Source organism: Amblyomma mixtum, chromosome 7 (genome assembly GCF_055824585.1).
Source record: "Amblyomma mixtum isolate Tamu chromosome 7, ASM5582458v1, whole genome shotgun sequence".
Lineage (NCBI taxonomy): Eukaryota > Metazoa > Arthropoda > Arachnida > Ixodida > Ixodidae > Amblyomma > Amblyomma mixtum.
Window position 1 is genome coordinate 31,037,421 of NC_143018.1, and position 15,414 is coordinate 31,052,834.

The 15,414-nt window shown below is 47.7% G+C and overlaps 1 protein-coding gene across 1 annotated transcript in view; it reads left to right on the forward strand.

Annotated features, from left to right (window-relative positions):
- The first annotated feature begins 14,084 nt into the window (after positions 1-14,084).
- Positions 14,085-15,414, forward strand: part of LOC149335545 (calcium-activated chloride channel regulator 3A-1-like) — a 79,998-nt gene continuing 78,668 nt past the window's right edge. Inside the window, exon 1 of the mRNA XM_089553964.1 lies at positions 14,085-14,250. Within this exon, the coding sequence (XP_089410090.1) occupies positions 14,104-14,250 (147 nt within the window). The 5' untranslated portion in view covers positions 14,085-14,103. The remainder of the gene's footprint in view (positions 14,251-15,414) is intronic.

A 15,414-nucleotide genomic window follows, 5' to 3' on the forward strand; every position in this document is an offset into this window, starting at 1 on the left:
TGTATTTGCAGATTAGCGTGCCATATCTGGTGGCGGCCACGTTGCGGAGGATGTGCTCGTGCCAGGCGTTGTCGAAGGCGTTGTGCACAATAATGGCAATGTGTCTCGGGTATTGCACATGAATTCGCGCGTTTGCGAACAGTTTCTTTCAACTCCAGCAAGATGTCCTGCTCGAAAGGTTCGGCCAAAGCCATATTGGGTCGGGGCAAAGAACCCCGCAGTTTCGATGTGCGGTTGCAGGCCGTGGAGCAAAACGTTTCCAAGAAATTTACCCACGCAGCTCCTATTCGAGGTGGGCGTGAGGTTAATGAGTTTCGGTGCTTTGCCCATCTTTGGGGTTAAGTCGATTTGCGCGTGTTTCCAAGCAGCGGGAAGCGTAACTGCCCCCCAGACTTCGTTGAAAAGGACTGTCAGCTCTGCGAGCGGTATATCATCCAGGTTTGAAAGCATATCATGCAGGTTTGAAAGCATCTTCAAACCAATCTGTTCGGCTCCCGGCGCCGTGTCTCCCCGTAGGTGAGAAAGGGCCTGTCGAAATAGCACGGGCGTTATGTCCGCGTCTTCCGCGTTTGAAGCCCGGGGCCTCGGGCACGGTTTGCTAGGATCTAGAAAAACGGGAGCTGGTACGTATCGCTGTTTAAGGTTGGACGAGATTTTTGTACCCACAAGCGTCCGGATGTGAATAAGCTAGAGGATGTGTGTTTCCTTGTAAGTGCGTTTTACGGGCGGCGCGGTCCAGCAGGGTCCTGAGATGGTTCCAAATGCGCTTGGTCCCGAACGTTCCGCGCAAACAGTTCCACATGCTTGACGTGTTGGACTTGGTCAACTGCGCGGCTTAGTCAGTCGCTCTTAGAGACATTGCAGAAATGAGTAGGTGAAGTTTACGCTTCAAACCCTGGCGTTTCCAGCGCCGTTTCACGGCACGCCTCACTTCCCACATTTGCAAAAGGTGCCGATCAACCAGCAGCGCATACGAGGTGTTTTGCACGTGTGTCTTCATCTCGTGTACCTCATTACGGAGGTGTTCCGTTCTTGTATATGACTGCTACTCTAGCAACCTGCATTTTCGAATTGAAAGGAGCGGCTTCCATACTTCATAAGGCATATATGTGCTCTAAATGTTGGCAGTAACGTAGCTGACGTGCTTACCTGGACGTGTCTATATAATATCGGCATCATAAGAAGTACTGTTGTTTATGTTTCTAAACGTCGACAAAATTTCATTCCTGAAGACTGGTTATAGGAACAAGGACGACGGGCATCTATCAATTTCTGGGTGAGATGAATGGCCCGAGTAATTCTATGAGTAGGTATAAGCTCTTTAAATTCTTTTGCGAAACGATTTCCAGAATATTATATGCCACTGTTAATTATCTCGCTGGGGCTTCTAACCTGCGAGGCGCCAGAGTCGAGGGAAGGAAGCACACGCCATAGTTTATCAGGGCGATTCGATGAAGTTTTAAAGTAAGCTTCATAATATATCTCCTTCACCTCTCGCATGTCGGAATTCAGTTTATTCCTATAACCCTTGGAGCTCTGAAAAGCGAGAACATCTCTGGTGGAAATAAATAGCTTATCTAATTTGAGGTTTTCTTTAATATGCAAGCAAAATTCAAGCGATATCTACGGCTTGCTTTCGGTGTCTGATACCTTCTTTAGTTTGGAGCAAAGCGCATGTTATATATATGATTGAACTTGCCAGGAAATAACTGATAAGCGCTCTGAACCAACTTTCCCTACACATTTCTGTCCAGTCAACATCTACAACATTTGAAAGAAATATTTTTAGAAAATTTTCTGTTAAATATTAGAATATAACATACTCACGAAGGTGACGCTCTGGAACATACTGCTTGCCAAATAAACACCAATATGATCACTGATGTCGCAGCAAGCAACTCCTGAGTGAACGAGTGAAGGGTCAATGTTAGTAAAGAAGAGATTAGTGCAGTTTTGAGAGGCAGTGGTTACATGCGTTGCATTGCAAATCATATTTGTAACACAAAAACATCACAGTATAAAATAAAAACTGCACTGCTTATCCTTGCACATATCTATATTCAACTCCCCATCAGCGAATACATCATTGCAAAACTTTAAACAATTACATTGGTTCAAAAAATGAGCTCACATTACCAGACGGTGGCCTGTAAACAAGAGAATTAAAGCGTTTCCTGATGTAACTTAAAGAAGTTGAACACCATCCAGCATATAACACAGTTCAGTAAAAATTTCGCACGAATAACGTGCACCAGTATGCATGCATGCCACACCTCCACGAGAGGTTGTCCTATTTAAAGAAAATGCTGAAAACGAGGGCCATCCATAGTTACCGCTGTCAGTCTTCCGAAATCATAACTGCATCAAAGTTCTGACATTATTCGGTCCTGAGGGGTGCCATAAAGGCTCCGTTATACGGTCGAGAAGCAAAAACCTGCTGCTCGGTTACTTTTGATAAAGGGAGTACGTAAAGGAAGTAGCACCGGCGCGCCCGGCAGTAAGGTCAAACGTGGAGTTCGCGTGCCAGGCCATGACGTCAGAGTGTGCAGCAGCTGCGCGACTATGCACGAAGTCCACATGTGGTGTCTATGTGCCAGGCCGTGACGTCAGGCACTCAGAAGAGAGCAAAAAAAATTGACGGTGTGTTAGCTTTGGATAAACCAATAGAGAAGCAGTAGCTTCACGATGGTTTAATCTGGAAAATACCAAAGCAACGGTCAACAAACAGCATACCAAGACTACCAGGCTAAACCATCGTGAAGCTACAGCTTCTCACTGGGTTTAACCAACGATAAAGCACTGTTAATTTGAAGTTTGAAGTTTGAAGATTGAAGTTTATTTTACCACAAAGGAAAAATTGATACATGAGATGTGGAAGGAACTTTTATTCTACTAGCCCAATCTTTATTTTGCAGAAGTGAGGAGTTTCTTTGTTCTGGCAAGGTTTTCACCCCATTACACACGTTTGCCCTTCTCTCCCGAAGATCTCTCGCTTTGAAGCTATTGGTTTCTTTGAGCTTGTAAATAAGGCTTATATTATTTGCTTTTGCAGGAAGTCGGTAGCAGGCGACAGTGTCACTCTAATACCTGCGACATTATTTTGTATAGCCACTTCGTAAACTTGCGCTGCGGTAATCTCAAGCTGACTTCAAGAAACACCATGAATTTCTATCATCTGTTTCCGTCCTCAGAATTCCAGCTTGTCGAAATCAGGGTACGGCTGGGAGAGTTGTTCTTCGCAGCGCGTATTTTCTACCTGTGCCATTCTTTTCTGCAGGTGCACTATCTCTTTGTCTTCATTATCCAGACGTTTCATGATTTCATCAAAGTTGTTAGAGATTGTTGGGGTTGCGTAAAAAATATGGCACATATTCCCGAAGGGGGAGAGGGGGGTGTATTAAGGCGAAAGCCTTTAATGTCTCATCGTTGTAAGCAGCAGTTGTCGATAGAGAATGTCACGCTTTTCAGTTGGTCGAAACCGTCGTGACGTCACAGTGTGCCAGTTTCAAACGGGGCCAATTGTACTTTGGCTAGTAACCGTGCAACCAATTGAAGGGACCATATAGTGATGCTCCAAGCAAGTGGGACCGAGCTTAGTTAATTGCTTAATTACCCAATTAGCCTAATTAACTTCTCTACTCAGGCCATATAAATAAATAAAAGCTAGTAAGAAATTGGTTGAGCTCGGGAATCGAACCCCGGTCTTCGGAGTGCGAGACGAGCATGCTATCCACTCCGCCATGCCAGCTCGATGGTTTGGAATGAACAAAGGCACGTCTATAGCGAATACGGTGTCTTCGCTCACTCCCATCCTCCTCCCTTCCCTTCCGGCGAGGTTTAGGTGTCCACCGAGATATGAGAGAGAAATAAATTTCCTTTCCTCAAAAACCATTTTACCGACGAGCGAGGCGTAGAACCGAATGGGCGATGGCGTTCTATGGACTCCCTGGCAGCGTTGCAAGACGCTCTCGCGTTCCACTCTTAGAGGCGAAGCTTAACATCTTAACCACACATCAGTGACCACACTTTAGGTCAAAAAAGTTCACCCCCCCCCCCCCCTGAATTTTGGCGGGTGTCCACCGAGATATGTGAGACAGTTACTGCGTAATTTTCTTTCCTCAAATACAATTTTAATTTTCTTCATTACGGGCCATCTTCGTCTTTCTTCTTTCACTCCCACTTCCTCCGTTCCTCTACGGTGCGGTTCAGGTGTCCACCGAGATGACAGAGATTTACTGCGCCATTTCCTTTCCTCAAAAACCGTTGCGTTGAAACGGCAAGGCATCGCGCCGAACAGGTGGTGGCGTTAGGTGGACTCCCTGGCAGCGCTACAACACGCTGTCGCGTTCCACTCCTAAAGGCGAAGCTTAAGCTTAAGCTTAATTAGCAGTTAATTATTATTCAGGCATTAATCAGTAATTAACCAATAATTGGTGATTTGTCATCACTTAGTAATTAGTACTCAATTACATGTGACGCCACCAGTGCCACAGAAGCACTGAAAGTGGTGCGGAAAACACTTTCGCCTCTACGCACTTAGACAGTCAAAGTGCCCCCTGAATTTTTAGCCAGAGTTTGGTGCAGATCGAAACAGTAAAGAGCTCATCGTGGTTTATCTCAGTCGGATGATAAATATAAAGAGAAGAATCTGTTAAAAGAAAATCACGAATTTTGAAAGATCTTCAGGACATCGGAACGAAAATCGAGGAAACGAAGCGGTGCCGGTTGAATAACTAATGTTTAAAGCAATAATCAGAAATAAAATAATTTTAGAGAAAGGTAAAGGCATCCAGAAGTTAACACAAAAATATCCCTGTTGAAATAATGTAGTTGTGAGGAAGCTGACACACCAGCATACGGGCATGCCCTTTGACGATATCGGCGAAGGCAAGGAAGACGGGAAGAGTAAACGGCAGCCCTAATTGAGCGAGAGGATGTGGCAGAAACGTGGAGGCTAACAAAGAGGGTTCAGCATAAGTTAAGGATAATCCAGCGAGCCATGGAAAGAAAAATCATAGGTGTAACGTGAAGACATCGGAAGCGCGCAGATTGGGTGAGGATACAAACCCGATTTAACGACATCCTAGTCGAAATCAAGAGGAAGAAGTGGGTTTGGGCAGAGCATGTAATGCGAAGGCAAGATAACCTCTGGTCCTTAAGGGTAACGAAGTGGTTTCCAAGAGAGGGCAAGTGTAGGAGGTGGCGGAAGAAGGTTAGGTGGGCGGATTAGATTAAGAAATTTGCGGGAATACGGTGGCCGCAACTGCCGAAGGACAGGGTTAATTGGAGAGACATGGGAGAGGTCTTTGCCCTGCAGTGGGCGTAATCAGGTTGTCGATCATAATGATGATGAATTCAATGCCGCGCAAGCTGCCGGAAGTAGAGGATGAAATGGTCTACCATTTCAACGTCCCCGCATGGCGTATATGGATTCGAGGGCGTGGACCCAGAACGCCATAAATATAGATTAAGGCGAGGCATCCTACAGCGGAACAGCGTCATAGAAACCTCACATTGCCCTGATGCGCAAGAACGCGTGTTCCGTAGGAAATTTAAGCGTTCGAAACGCGCGTTATCAAGGATGGCCTCATGGCTCCGTTACTGGTGTATTTCGTAACATACATAACGGGTCGTGGTCAGCAGGTGAGGTTGGGAACGACATGGGCAACAGGTTGATTGATGGCTAATTTCGCTAAGAAAACGGCAATAGAATTAGAAGTGATGCCACAGTGCCCTGGGATCCACTAAAAATGCACCTCTTGCACATCAAGTTCCACAAAGTACACTAGGGATTGGCACAAGAGACCACTTCCCGAACTTTGTAACACGACCAAAACTGTGACACAGTCCGATAGAGTGACTACTTGAGAAACACTTCAGCGAACATTTTGAAGGGCCAAACTAACAGCGGGAAATTCAGAACCGATAATTGGTCGTATTCAGGGACCCGGATAGAAAAACACCAGTGTAGTGTGTGGGAATAAACACCTCCTGCTGCTTTCTCGCCTTCTTGACAGGCATCTGTGAAAATAACAGCATGGCTCGGATACTGGAGGAGATATTCCTCTAGGTGACCGTTCAGCACGGGGGCATATAAGTGCTTTGCATATAGCGGTAGCGTATGGTCGAAGCAAACAGCTACTGCAGCCTGCACTTTCCTAAAGCATTGCATGGACCTAAGCGAGACTGCAATTCTAGACAACAGGTGCTCTGTAAACTCATATTGAGGCAGTTTGTAGAGCGGCCAATGTTTATCTAGAAACAAAGCTGCGTTAGTAAAAAAAGTCGAATCAGTCACCCCAGGCAGAGGCTCAAGTCCCCGTATGAAGGTGCGCACTTTGAGAAGCCGGAAGCGAGAGTTCAAGTGCAGTAAGCGACCTTCCACAAAGCGGACACAATTTGCCAATGATTTGAAAAACCCAGGCAAAGCCTTAGGGTGCGAATCTCCAAAAGAACTAATGGCTTAATATTGAAGAACCGTAGCTTGCTGGGTCAGTTGGTGCATGATAAGAGGAAAACCAGCGAAAAGGACGCGTTCACAAGCACGAGAAGTACAGAAGACAACGCTGCGCAACCTATCCCGGACAACCGGCGAACAGAACACAACCGAACTCCGAAATTGGTCTCACGTAAGTCTTACAGAGAAATCAGTCTTTCTGTGCGCATACTGAATTAATTAATGCTGATTCGCGTCTAGGGACTGAGAACTCGCTCACCTTTCAGTACTTCTGATATGAGGTTGCCAGTCTAGATGAGGGTCGTATATTACACATAGCTACCTTAGGGACTCAACTTGCGGGATTTGGGCACAACGATACAGTGGCCACATACAGAGAGGTGGTGGTGGTGAAAACATTTATTTCGAATGAACTGGAGGTATGTTTGGATCAGCCCGTAAGGGACCGATCCTTACAAACACTAGGTGGAGGTCCCTAGTATGGGACCCCAGTGGCGGTTGCCGCCGCCCGGGCGCGCCCGACTAAGGCTTGTTGGGCCTGTAAGTCGTGGCAGCCGAGCAGGGTCGCCTCCCAGTCCTCCCGGGTTGGGTTGGGGATGGGGGGAATAGCGGGATTGGAGGGGCAGGCCCACACCATGTGATAGGTGTCAGAAGACACTGCACTACAGTGTGGGCAGCTGCCGCTAAAGGAGGGGTCAAAATGTTTTAGCGCTGCCGGGCACAGCAAAGTATTGGTGAGAAGGCGGAGAAGGAGCCGCTCATCCGCCTTCTTCAGGCCTTTACATGGGCTAGGGTAAAGGCGATGACAATTTTGATAATATGTTGTAATATCTTTGAATGTATAGACCGGATTAAACTCGGGTTCCTGATCGGATGGGGAGGAGAAAACAGCCCGGTGAGAGAGCGCGCGGGCGGCTGCGTCTGCTGCCTCGTTTCCTGCCAACCCCTGATGAGCAGGGGCCCATATGAGGTAACGGTGTGCGGGGTCCGTATCCCGTATGCAATTTTGATATATTCGATAGGCTAGGAAGGGAGTGCAGCCTTGTTCGACGTTCCGACAGGCCCCTCGCGAGTCGGTGATTATGTATTTTGAATTGGAATGTGAGGCCGCGAGAGCAATCGCGACCTCTTCTGCTTGTGTTGCACTGCGAGCTCTAAAAGTTAGGCCGTTAACTGTGTTGCTGTTGTGAACTACCGCGGCCGTGTACCATCCCCCATGGTGAGGGCCGGAGGCGTCCACGTAGTATACACCTGTTTTGTTGCCATAATATCGGGCTAGCGCTTCCGCTCGTGCCAGGCGCCGACCATTATGGTCTTCATGTGACATGTTTGCTGGAAGAGGCCGCACGTGGAGGGCACGTCTCCACAGTTCCGGGATGCGAAACCTGTCTTCCATTGGAGGGGTGTGTTGGATATGGAGTCGAGCAAGAAGGCGGCGACCCGACTCCGTTAGCGACAGGCGCGTGTACTGGTTTGTAAGGTGCGCCTCCCGGAGCTCCCGGAAAGTATTCACCACCCCAAGAGCCATAAGCCGGCTGTTTGAAGTAGTGATAGGGAGGTCAAGGGCACGTTTAACAATTTTGCGAAGGATGACCTCAAGGGCGTCCTCCTCTTGTTTCCGTAGGTGGAGATAAGGAGTCGAATAGAGAATTCGACTAGTTACGAAGGCGTTTGCCAGCCGCAAGGCATCCTTACTTCGTAACCCACCGCGTTTGTTGGAACAGAGAGGGGACGCTGTGGAAAAAAAGAGAAAGAAAGATTTGTTCATGTTGAGAATTATATGTAACTTAGCCAGGTAGGCCTGCAATAGCTGGTGAAGTGAATTAAAGTCTCCAGCAAAAGCAAAACAGGTTATGTGGTCCGCATACACACAACTTTCATGTCAGCTTCAATAGGAAACACGGAATCACGCAGGAAACATGGACAACAAGGGAGAATAGACAAAACAAGCGCAGACTTAAACAGAAATGTATTACCGAAAGTAAAGTGTATATATATATATATATATATATATATATATATATATATATATATATATATATATATATATATATATATATATATATATATATATATCTTCTATAGAAGGCGTGAACTAACGCGCAACTGTTGAACAAAAAAAAAGACAAAACCAACAAAAAACACTCTGCCCATAGAAACATAACACTGGACGCGACGTAAATCGCGCTATCAATCTAGATGGGCACCATTCAGGAAATCAAGTCCATTTACTGACAGCACTACAGAAATCCGTCTGACGCAAGTGTTTCCAGAATTATGCATCTGATAGGCATTCATTATTTCTCTAGTCAGTTCTGCAATTTCCCTAGCCAATTTCTCCAGCAATTATCTCACTCATCAGGTCGAGAACCCACAAGGAAACCCCATCTGAGGAGCACTGCTTGAAATGTAATAACGGGATCTGTAAGACGGCTGTTAACAATGCATTTAATAAGTGTTATTAAATAAGACAAGAGTGAAATCGCCTGAAAGTTATCGATTACGAAATCCCTCCTAGGGTGTTTGCGAAGTAAGATTATTTTCGCTATTTTTCATTCAGGTGGGAGCCAAGCTGTATAAAGCGACACATAAACAATATGCAATACATCACAGGTAAAGGCTTCCACAAGGAACTACCACATATCGATAGAGACACCATCGCATCTAGGAGCTGCAGGTTTGAGGCCAGTAGCTATGGAAAATGTTTCACAGGGTGCAACCGCAATGAAGTCTGCGCGTGGAGGGTGGAAGACGAATGGAACCACCAACCGCTCTTGCAAGCGCAAAGCAAGGCCTTGTGGTATCTGGTCGAATTGTTCTTTTGCACCCTGAGGTGCCAACCCCACTGACTCTAGCGGCGAATTATGGTTGTGTTGTATGAATCGGTACAAAGCTTTGCGGATATTAATCCTCCTTCCCTGTACCAATGGTCCTTTTAAAAGAAGCCGCGAGAAATTCATAATTTAACCAATTCCGTGGGCAGTCGTTATGAGAGAGGCTTTTCCAGGCAGATTTTCTATGTGGATGAGCTGTCTCACACCCATCATTACACCACAAGCAGGGCACTGCCAGGGAGGTCTGCCCGCTCATCGTCGTCTGCTTCGGAGCACATATCTGAAATACAGCGGGCTCCTGCCAGTCTGCCTTGGCCGCCAGGTGGAGGGAAGATGCAGAAGAAGTGAGCTCAACCGTTGCCAATCCCCCGCCGTGGGTATGTGCCATTCAGCCCGAGGACATCATCATCATCATCATCAACCGTTGCCAGTCTCCCTGTGGTTGGAATGCGTGGTGACTGAAACTTCTCAGCGACATCGGCGCCTCGTGGGTTGCCGCTAAGTACCAGGTGTGCTGCGCTATCTATTCATTTTGTGCTTTGTTTCTTGCCTTTTTGCTTTGCGGGGTGGCTGAAAGCATCTCTCCCCTGATGAGTTGCTACTTGACTGCTTCTTCCGTGGTGGAGTAAAAGGCATCACAGTTGCTTTCCTCCCCGAGGATGGGAGCTTCATCGCGCTAGATTACCACGTGGCAGTGCAGGCTGCTCTGAAATTCCCCACGCCGCAGTACAAGAGGAACACAAGACGACCGGAATTTCGGCAGTGGCGGAAATGTTTGCAGACCGCCTGACTAGGCATGTGTGGCAGGCTTACACACGTGCACCTCCTTCGCGAATTACCCGGTGAGCGCGTTTATATCTCCTCGTCTGGCGCGTTCAAAAGGGTGAGTCCGCGTCGTACATCCACAACTGAGGGCATCTCAGGCGCTAGAAAAACTTACTTCGAATCGTCATGCTCCGATATAGCCGCGTAGCGGTGAGAACCAAGATACCCACCGAGAATTAGATATTGCTACGTTGGCGGGGCCCACATTCCCATCTGAGGCCAAGATGTTGGCATTGATCTTTCGCGTTGATCAGTTCACACCTCGGCCCCTACAGTGCCGTACTTACTATGTGTTTAGCCATAGCGCCAATGCCTGTACATCAAGACCTGGATGCTGTGCGTGCGGAGAGGGCCACAAACCCGCAGGTTGTTCTTCCTATTAGGCGAAGTGGGCTGAAGATCTTCAAGTGGAGTATTTAATTACCAAGCGCAGGTGTTCAAGACGGGGGGCATTTGCAGCTGTAAAGAGTAGGGAACTGGCTATTCGAGTTTGCCAGCGCGGCATGAAACTGTTTTGCATTCCACCTTGCCGCAAGCGATGGTTGCGCTGGTGGAAAACAATGGCGAGTTCCATGAATCACCATCTATCCGCGTTCATCTCGCTGGGGATGGCGAATCAGACGTCCAATTCGTTGCACGCATCCACTGCTCTTCTGTGTGCCGCATTCACATCAGCTCTGGCTGCACCTCCCTAATCCGCTATCCACACGGCTACCAATCCATTATGTCAAGCGCAAACAGTGCCACTGCCTGCTCCTCCAAACAGGTCTCAAAATCACAGTGTGGCAGTAGTATCATGTGTTGAGTGCGTTAACTTGAATGCCGATATGCGAGCTCGAAAGCGCAGTGGATACCGATTAGGTGTTGCTCGTCTCTCTCTGATGAAGACAAAAAGAATCACCCCAACTCTATACCTAAAGGCAGTATTTCGGAAAAGGCTGTGTTCGCGCCGGCAAAATGGGGTCGCTGACAGTGCCAGAGCGGAACTGCCTGTCAAGGCTTTCCGAACAAAAAGATTTATTTTCCCATGAAGCACAAAGTGGGTTATGTTGTGAAGCGCCCCGTCTTGACTTTTTTTCCAACCTACGCATATATTAGAGGGGCCAGGTTATGTAGGTATCTGCTATTGAAAGAAATTTTCAGCCTCAGCGCTTGCCTCCTGTCTCGAATTCCCGCATCTTCTCGACCTGTGGTGCAGTAAAGATTGCACCACAGGTAGAGAAGACGCGTTCAGTCGGGATGCGGGATGCGGGAAGTGAAAGGGCACTTACTGGAACACCCGTTACGACAGCTTAGAGTAAATTTCTCCGCGAAGCATGTTCTCCCTCTTGGTGCTTCTATCCTTGGGACCAGCAAAAGGATATATCTCTGCGCCATACAAAGTTTCCTTTCCGACACGAAATGGGTGACATGCTTGAAGCTTTCTCAAATATCTCTTATGGCGACTTCTGTTCAAAAATTTATCAGTAACCATAACCTTTTAAACACTGCAAGTATTGCCCAATTACGATTCTCAGTCACCAATCTTACAGTTTTCGATTTCTCTTTATTGTAAATAACCAAACCTGCATTATAGCACTGCACGGGCCCCAACCTGAGGCCCAAGCCCGGCCCGGGCCCGAGACGTGAAGCCCGAGCCCGGCCCGGGCCCGAGACCTGAAGCGCGAGCCCGGCCCACGCCCGCTAAATTATCGCTCTAGCGAGCCCGGCCCGGCTCGTAAAGCCCAGCCCGGGCCCGGCTTGGCCTGGCCCGTTTCACAGTAACGCTTCAGGTATACTGCTCACTCTGAGCAAGCGGACTGCTACTAGACCGATAAGAAACTGGCCGACAGAGGTTCTGAAACCAGTTTGGCTTGAAGACAGTTGGTTTTTTAATTTAGAAGGAAGTCATTAAGAGTAGTGCTCGCCAGGCCCGTCTTTTGGACAGTGATCTCGTGTAGGTGCGCAAAAATAAACTCGGAAGTTCCAAGAGCCAAATAAGAAGGGCTGCATACGCGCGTACCAGAAGACTTTGCATTGCCCCATGATTTTAATCAGTTATGTTTTGCCGCTCGCAAAGTATAAACTTTAAAGCTGACTAGCAAGCAGTGGGATGACATTTTTTTTAGTGAACCCGATCTCAGAGGTTGAACTAGTAGCCGAACTGGTCGCCATTCCGCAGAAACAAAAAGCTAAAAGGCCTGAGTATTTCACGGTGTGTGTGTTTGAAGACTACATGGGTCCTAAACTAATATGTTCTTCCCGAATGCATTTCTAATAGTAGATAGGTATGTTTTTGGATGGCGAACAATCAATGGCAAATTAAGACCGGTTGAATTTTACTATTACTGGTGGAGCAGAACATAACGCGCTAACCACGCAATAACTTACAGGGCAAAACAGTTGTCTTCACAACCAGGCTGAAGAAGCGAGGAGGGATAGATGTGGTTATGAGATGAGATTTACAAACTCCCTCTAGGGTTTGCGGCTATTTTATTTACGAGACGTTCCGCTCAGGTGATCAAAAAGAAAACCAAACGTGCTTTAGTTTGTGAATTCTCTCACATGAGAAAAATATAGCTATAAAATAAAAGCTACGTTTTGAGGGTGTAAGGGCACAAGGGGAGTCAGGCTGTGAGAGACACCGAAGGTGAGGGAGCCGGATCATTTCAACCACCTGGATTTCTTCATCGGGCAATGATACCACAAAATACATGGCTGTCATGCTTGCCGCCTAAATAGAAATGTGGCCGCCGAGGCTAGGAGCAAACCCTGGTCCCCGGGTCAGTAATCGAGCGCCTTGACCTCAAAGCCACCGTGGCGTGGAAATAAGGAAATAAATTAGTCAATGAAGAAAGCATAGTTTTTTTTCTCAGCGCGTACTATAACCCATAGTTCATCTGCATCGCTGCTTAAAGGCCGCAGTTCTGTATTTCACTCTGCAATAGTGAATGAATAGTCGGACCCAAGCCCGGCTCGGGTCCGCAGCTTTAAGCCCAAGTCCGGCCCCAGCCCGCAACTTCAGACCCGAGCCCGGCCCAGGCCCAGCAAAACAAATCATATCCCGGCCTGGGCTTTCGGGCCAGACTGAGCCCGTGCAGTGCACTAACCTGCATTACCTTTTTTTAACATCTTCTGAGCGTCTTTCAGTCCCCGTTTGTGCTTCTCGCCAATCCACCGCCATGAGTATGCTCTATTATCCTCTTGAGGACCACAACAACAGAATCCGTGCTTTCACACCGATTTGAATCTAAGAAATATTTTCTGTTAGACAGTCTTTTATCTAAACGGCGGGAGCCTATAACTTAAAGTCTGTTCATCCGACGGCTTCTGTTGCGAAAGCAATTTGCCTTCTCTTCTGCAAAGTAAGGCACCGGTAAAGAAATTTTGTGGCCCAGTCACTCACACTTAGTTCGTACAGAAAGAGCAGTTCTACGAAGGTAATCCTCAGTGATCGATAAACGCGTGAAATGTGAGAGTGGAAAGAATACACACCGCCCGGGGCCTTCAGACTTTACTCAGTGAAGAGTTTCATTCTTAGCTTTGTTGCAAGTTTTGTCCAGGAAGCGGTGAGCAGCACCAGAGGAAAGGCAGCTTTAGCAAAGCAGACATTTGGGCTAGTTGGTGTGAATTCATGCTGGAAAAAACAGCGCAAACTTAGACAGAAAACACAGAAAGGAGGGGAGACACTACAAGCGCTGACTCGCAACTAAGGTTTATTAGAAAGAACAGAACACAATATATACAAAAAAACCACCCACGACTGCGTACGTCATAAACAGCTTCTGTTCTTGCTTACAGTGCACCAGTGGTGGTACCGAGCGCATAAAGGTCATCATTTTGCCCACTTGTCTAGAATAAAAGCTAAACTTCAGGACACTCTCTGTCTCTCTCCATTCTCAAATCATTGCTACACAGTTTCAATAGAAGAGCTGTGGTTGTTACGCCTTTAAATATATCCTTTTAATACTTCCCAGGTGCACTGAGGGCGACGTGAAAGTGGGCGGGATGTTCGTTTTTACGCACGTTCTGCTGCTTCTGTTAACCACAGCGGCGTCAGTCGACATCGACAACGCAGATGGAGGCTACAAGGAACTGTGGGTATCCATCAGCGACAATGTTCCTCCGGACGAGTCCATCATTGACAACATCAAGGTAAGCAGCTCTTGCTCCCCCTTTCCCCCCGCGGCACTTGGGAGCGTTTTTTCACGACACATTGTTTCTGGCATGGGTTTAAAAACCGATTAGAATAAGTGCCATGATAATCAAGGCACTTCCGGCATGTGTTTAAGCCTTTCGTTCTGAAGGATTTCCAGTGCCGGAAGTGCATAAAAATTGGACACGAGAGTAGTGTATGAAATTTCTCCATCATGTGCCCTTGCTGATCTCATCCACACAGCGCCTGTAAAGAGTCCTAAAGTTTGCCAGTTGCAGCGAGGCTTATGAAGTGGCCTCAAAAGATTGTCCTTGCCTGATAAAGGAACGGGAGATGAACGAATGAGACGAGACGGTTACACACACAGAGGTGCCGCCGCTAAGGTGCGACGACGTTGTCACCCTCGTCCGAGGTCTTTTAGGAGAGCTGTGGCTGTGGGGAAGGATGGTCCATGATTTCTGCAACTTGTCCTCGCCCTCAGCATACCAGTGTAAAAAACGGGACCCATATGACTGGCAATGCAAGGACGGTGGTCGTAGACGGGCCTTCGCCATCTGTGCTCAAGCTACACAGACCAGCAGTGACCAAACAGGAATTGCGCCCCCCCCCCCCCCCAAAATCCGGAGCCAATCGCTAAGAAGCACAAGGACAAACTCCTGCCCAAGCGCGGAAACGGGAAGTCACTTGGCTATCGCTCCCGAAATGGTGCACACCCTCTGTGATGGAACAGTGGGCCTCTTCAATTTACCCCGCTCCGGCAGCCCGCTGGCTGCAACAAAGTTCGCCTCTCACAGGAAATCGCATCATGGTCACATGGGCTGGCGGCCACCGGAACCAGCCAGCCGACAATCACGGCGCCAAGCAAGACGCAGATCACGGAGGGCACATGCTCTTCAGCCCCGTAGCTTTGCGTTCGGCTGTCTCTCATTGCTGCGCACGCGTACGGCAGAAATAGGCGGCTTGAAATCAAAAACAACGACCTGAAGTTATTAAGGGCGGCCGCAGACTGCAGGACAAGCAGCTAATCATGCTCGCACCAGTATACAACGGGGGCTGCAATGCCATCGTGTGCCTTCGGTGCACAGTGTGGTGTGTAAGCTTCGAGCAATACTCAAAAGCATGCGATGAGGAATCGAAATCTAACATGTTTGAGTCGACACCTC